Consider the following 5728-nt stretch of genomic DNA (forward strand, 5'->3'; position numbering starts at 1 on the left):
TCCACTGCTGAGACAAGCATTTCAAGGTCAGAGAAAATAGTTTCAACTCATATCAGCATCTCGTATTTTAAATCCTCAAAGGACCAAGGAGTTGCATTGTAAATGATGTGCTTGAGGTAGATAGTCTCCATATGCATTAGCATTCCAGGACTAATCTTCAAACATGATTTCTCAGCTGTAAAACAACACATTTGTACTGTTTTTACAGTGCTTCTACAAGTATTCAATCCMTGAATTTCAACTACAATTCTCCTAATACATCCAGCACTGAGTTGTGCATTATAAATCAGGTYATCCTGACTCCACTCTTCACCTCTGCATTTTTTGCAGAGCTTTAAAATACCTAATTTCATAATCAGCTTTTATCAATACAGTTCAGATCCTATACTTTCTTTTCTTTTGTGCCACTATCAGCATTTCAGTAGCAAAAAGGCTTTTTTTTGACTGTTTAATTAAACTGATTGGTTCTTTTGACATAATGTATTATAGCCAGACTTAGTACTGAGTATTGGTAATCACAGAAAAACACTGACTTGACTGATTCAATGTCTGCTCAGCAATTCCCTAGGGAAATGTGGACAGAAAACAACACATTACTAGATCACAAGATGGATAAAGACAAAAAAAGGTTTGCTGGGCTTCAYGTGCTCCACCAAGAACAATCTCAGAAAACAAGCTGAAAGCTCAACAATTGAGAGACACATTTTATGGAGAACAAATATTTTCAGTTCAGTGTATTTGGTTTCTAAACAGTGAGCTTGCAATGAAAAGTATCAAATCCCACTTAATAGTATCAGTGTAAAACCCCCAAATATACACATTAAAATTCCTTATTATTTCTGACAGCATATTTATATACAGGGGAAAAACACTGGACCTGTGGGACACTGGAGAATAAAACAGCTTTGCTCAAGAATAGACTTCCTCTTGCCCCGTGCCAGCATTTTTACTGGGTAGTGAATAGGATGTGGCCTAAAACACGACACTGCAGAGCTTATCTCCCTCAGCTTGGCTGTTCCTGATGTGTAACAGGTCTACAGGTATGATCACTGTTACATGGAATCCTTATATTCAATATTAAGGTAAATTTTGTTCAAAATTAATTTACCTAAAGTACATCTGTGTCTTCTAAGCTACATTCTCAGACAACGGTTACACATTAGTAAACACACAATTCTCTTTCTGTAGATCTTGCCCAAATTTTGAGCAACACAACAGCTGCTGAAAGGTGAACATAGAGAATGAGTTGGTCTGGAACTTGGTGGGTTTTAAATAAATGTGTGCACTTGTTTTTTTTGTGTTCCTGCTCAAAATYCTGTTTCTCCAATTTGTCTGCAAGGATTAAGGCATCACAAACTCCTGCACCTCCAGTATAGTCTTGGGGACTGAGTAACAAGGTCTGATAAACAACAAAAAAAGTATTATATGCKAAAGTCATTAATTTGACTGTGAAACCTTCCTCCTTTCTACACTACAAACATACACAAAAAAACCCAATTACCATTTTTTACTTACAACCAGAACTACATTTAGAGATGGTTAAACCGACTATTACACATCTACTTTCAAATAATCCTGGGTTAATAGGAAAGACCTTGGTTTACCTTTAGGAATAAGATCTTATTTTAAGAACAAGGTATATATACACAGTATCAGGGACTGATACTGATTGCATTTCCCAGTAAAATTATGCAGCATGAAATCCCAAAAGAAATTCAATGAAAGTATSTTTAGCAAAATGTAGAAACTTTAATTTACATGCGAAACTACAATATATTCATAATAAAAAAATGGTGACTAAACTAATTAAACACAATCTGTAAAAACTGTCCAYGTTGCTAAATAGGTCTGTACAACCGAAGATTTACAAAGTCCCTGTGCATTTTCATCTCTTCAATGCACAACTGAGTTTAAAGGTTCTGCTCGAATATTCCCCAAGTCAAGAGCTGAATCTGTCTCTTCATCAATTTCACCAATTACAGCACTGCAATAAAAAAAAGAAAATCARGTTACTATTTTTTGAAATCAAATYACACAGTTCTAGAATAGAAGCTGTRTTTTATTTTCTAATCACCCTTACTCGCTGTTGACTATACAGAGTTCTTTTGACTGATGCTACATATTCCATGAAAGCTTCTACTGATGCACACAGGAATGTCTGGAAGTACGTAGAACTTGTGTGCAAAAAAATGGAAGAAACAGTCTTGGTACATTCTCCTTTTTCAGTCATTATTCTATCTTTTCCTTTGTCATCTCTGAGCCTGTCCTGAGAGGAGGGGTGCTCCACCCCTATTACCATCTTCAATCTCATCATTTTAATGCAATCACTTCTGTAAAAGAAGTGTCAATGTTTGCTATTTAATACAGAATCACAGTAATTTAGGTTTGAAAAGACGTGCAAGATCAAGTCCAACCATTAACCTAACACTACCAAGTCCACCACTAAACCATATCCCTAAGTGCCACTTCTACATATCTTCAGAGATGGTAACTCAGCTGTGACAATACTTCCAGTGCTACCCACAGAAACAAAGATGAAAGCTGTTTGGGGCTATCTATATCAATACAGATTACATACATGCACACACACACAAATACACGTGTATATACACACCGCAAGTTTGTATGAAAAGATCTAAACAAGAACATGCTATACTTACACGTTATCACCTCTTACAATGTATAATCCCAGCACCACTTGCTCAACTCCTTGTGAAGAACTGAACACTCGTTCATGGCTTTCATCCAAAATTAAGTTTATAGTCTGATCAAAACCTTTGAGCGTTCCCTGAAAAAAACACACCAAAAAACCATGCTCCAATTACCCTTAAAATTTTTCATCTTTGCACTCAAGGATATCTTAAACACAGTGGCAAAACTAAGGTACTAGAGAACAGATGTTCTATTTAGGTTTCATTCTTTGGTTTAAGCACAAGGAATAAAGCAATAATCAATTTAAGTGAAGTACACATGTATTACTGTATGTTCRTGCTAAAAGATACAATAAGCTTTAGCATTAAAATAAGTAAATTTCAATTTTATCCATCATGTTCCTCTAGACAACTAATTTTTCTGTTTCTACACTGTTTTGTTTTTTTTGTTTTTTTTTGTATGGAAGTTTCCAGAAATTAATAATAAATAATTAAATAAAACAACAGAAAAGCTGGATTCTTGTGGTCAACAATATTGACACCATTCCGAACAAGCAATTTTAAGTGGTATGTCTTTGAAAGAGTTTAAAAAAAATAGTAAACACAAGTTAAAAATAAATTTAAAAAATACAGGATTTTTGTGTTACTTCAATACGTRTTTGGAAAAATGGTAACATAAATTTACCATCACTAAATGATTAAGAAATTCAAACTCACATCAAACAGCCATTCAAACAGAGGTAATAGGCATTTACATTATCTAACAATGAATCATATTGACCAACTCCATTCAAATCTTTATGACTGACTTCAGCCAAGCAGATTTGTTGAAGCCAAAGCATTTTTCTGTTTTGTCTTTCCAAAGGCTGCACAAAGCTAAGTACAGACAGAAAGACACAATCCTCATGCAACAGTCATACTATGAAGTTACACTCAAAACACAAAAGAATAAAAGAGGGGGGGTAAAGTGAAGCAAAAAATAAAACCCAAAACACAGAAACAAAAAAAACTAAAATATTATACAGCTAATATATACGTTGGCCTATCCTCAGGTTTTCAGGTATAAACAGAAGCCCATGGCAACTCTCCATCTTTTCTTTGACCACAGGGAAGAAATGGTTTCAGCATGAAGACTGAAGAGCTTACAGAACAAAGGACATTTTAGATGGAAACTGAATTATTGAAAAGGAATGCCTTTTTTTGTGCATTCCCACAGAAAAAGCCAGTTGACAAAAAGGTCAGAGCATCTGYACACAGATATTTAACAACAAAGCTGACATACAAGAACCAGTGTTTATAAAATTMTTTTTTCAAGCTTTATGGTGATTATTCTATACTCCATAATTTAAAGGTATGAATATRTGAGACTATACTAACAGAGCCTTTTTATTGTCACGATGGAAACTCTTTATGAGGGAAAATAAATTCTTAAAAAATGTAAGTCTTACCACAATCATTCTTCCATCAGAAGTAATTACTGCAACAGTACCTGGTATTTCATTAAGGAAACATTTAGCCATATCTGAAATAGAGCCATTAACATTTTCTGAAACATTCATGTGTAATACAGGTTTTAGGAGCTAAGAGCCCAAAAAGCCTATCAGCAGTTTGTTTTAAAGCAGCACAATTGATAATGTTGATAATAACATTTAACAATATAGTACTTTTCATGAAAATCTCCTTTAAAGCTTCACTTTACCCAGCTATGGACAGTCATACACAAACATGAACAGCAYTAAAAGCAGAATAGCTCACCTCTCTTCCCATTATTAACTGTACTCAAAATTTAAACAACAGTTTTAAGTCCTTAAAAAACCTTTCCGCAGAGGTTATCTCGAGGCTACGATTCCGCATCCCTTCTCTCTCAACATCTGATTATCCCAATTCGATGATCATATATCCATCATCTTGACTACTTCAGGGTTACTATCTTACTATTCGTGAATTAAACTGAAAATGTCCAAGGGTTACAATGAACACAAAAAAACTAGCATGAAAAGCGTTCCAAGAACTTCAGCTCACGCGTTTTCAGCAAGTGATGCAAGGGTGGCAACTAAGCGCATGTTACCAGCCCTTTAACGGGGCAGCCCCACCGCGAATGTCGCTCCTCATCACGGATCGGGAAAGGCCCAGCTCGGCAGCATTGGGTGCTATAGGGGCCCCTACTCTCCGGGGAGCCTCCGGCCTGCCAATCCCCTGTACGGAGAAACGGCCACCACCAACGGGGACACGCCCAAGCACCAGAATCGAGCTGCCGCGACCAGGCCCCGCTCAGGGCCCCACTCGGAGAGGGGTCCCGGTGCCCGGCGCCCCCCGTGCCCCATGCGGCGGAGGATACGGTTGATGTAGTTCTCCAGCGCGGAGGTCATGGCGGCCGAGTCTCCCGCGAGGCGCCGCCACGTCCGGCGCGCGCCGCTGACGTGCGGACCGGCGCGCAGGCGCAGAGCGCAGCGGCGRGGCCGGGCCGCGCGCGCGGGGAGCGGGAAGCGGCGAGGGGCGGCGAGAGGGCCGTACCAAGGAGCGATGGGCGGTAACCGCGCGGGGGGGCTGTGGCGGCCCCTCCGCCGCACATGGCACCGCCCGCAGGGACGGGCCTGGCCGGGGATCGCTGTTGTGGCGGGGGGCGGGATGGTTCTCTCCGTGCCTGGCTCCAGGGTTGATCTTCAGGGCCTTGCCGGGGATCGCTGTTGTGGCGGGGGGCGGGATGGTTCTCTCCGTGCCTGGCTCCAGGGTTGATCTTCAGGGCCTTGCYGGGGATCGCTGTTGTGGCRGGGGGCGGGATGGTTCTCTCCGTGCCTGGCTCCAGGGTTGATCTTCAGGGCCTTGATGCCTGGGGGTAGCGTTTAAGAGTTAAGGTCAACGGGTCGTTATCCACMTGGAGACCATTGACGGAGTGATGTCCCACCAGGAGATGGTACTGGGGCCAACATTGTTCCTCTTTGTCAGCGACATGGACAGTGAGACTTAGTTAACTCTCATCAAAGCTGCTGACGACAGTGAGCTGTGTGGTGCCATCGACACGCTGGAGGGAAAGGATGCCATCCAGAGGGATCTGGATAGGCTTGAGAGATGGTCCC

The 5728-nt window shown here is 40.4% G+C and overlaps 1 protein-coding gene across 4 annotated transcripts; it reads right to left on the reverse strand.

The window, feature by feature from the left end:
* Positions 1-711: 711 nt before the first annotated feature.
* Positions 712-5070, reverse strand: LSM8 (LSM8 homolog, U6 small nuclear RNA associated). Of its 4 annotated transcripts, none has more exons than XM_057390473.1 (4): positions 4100-4138; positions 3407-3527; positions 2661-2788; positions 712-1984 (listed from the first exon to the last, which is right to left on the reverse strand). In XM_057390473.1, the coding sequence occupies exons 2-4, from the start codon at positions 3491-3493 to the stop codon at positions 1894-1896; spliced, it is 306 nt and encodes a 101-aa protein (XP_057246456.1). In that variant the 5' UTR covers positions 3494-3527; positions 4100-4138; the 3' UTR covers positions 712-1893. The 4 variants fall into 4 exon arrangements, with proteins under 4 accessions (XP_057246456.1, XP_057246455.1, XP_057246458.1 ...); XM_057390475.1 differs by lacking the exon at positions 3407-3527 and adding an exon at positions 4407-4972 and having other exon boundaries at positions 714-1984; positions 4100-4173; XM_057390474.1 differs by lacking the exon at positions 3407-3527 and adding an exon at positions 4990-5070 and having other exon boundaries at positions 715-1984; positions 4100-4140.
* Between the last annotated feature and the right edge of the window lie 658 nt (positions 5071-5728).

Source organism: Malurus melanocephalus, unplaced genomic scaffold (assembly GCF_030028575.1).
Source record: "Malurus melanocephalus ecotype Western Australia unplaced genomic scaffold, MMel_1.1 scaffold_27, whole genome shotgun sequence".
NCBI classification, from domain to species: domain Eukaryota; kingdom Metazoa; phylum Chordata; class Aves; order Passeriformes; family Maluridae; genus Malurus; species Malurus melanocephalus.

Bases quoted from the DNA above. Each gene is read 5' to 3' on its own strand.
- LSM8 (XM_057390472.1), bottom strand. From the start codon at position 4,210: ATGAATGTTTCAGAAAATGTTAATGGCTCTATTTCAGATATGGCTAAA. The intron at 2,789-4,099 runs GTAAGACTTACA...TGTTTTTTTCAG, and splicing joins CTGATGGAAGAATGATTGTG to GGAACGCTCAAAGGTTTTGA. The intron at 1,985-2,660 runs GTAAGTATAGCA...TTTTTATTGCAG, and splicing joins ATTGTAAGAGGTGATAACGT to TGCTGTAATTGGTGAAATTG.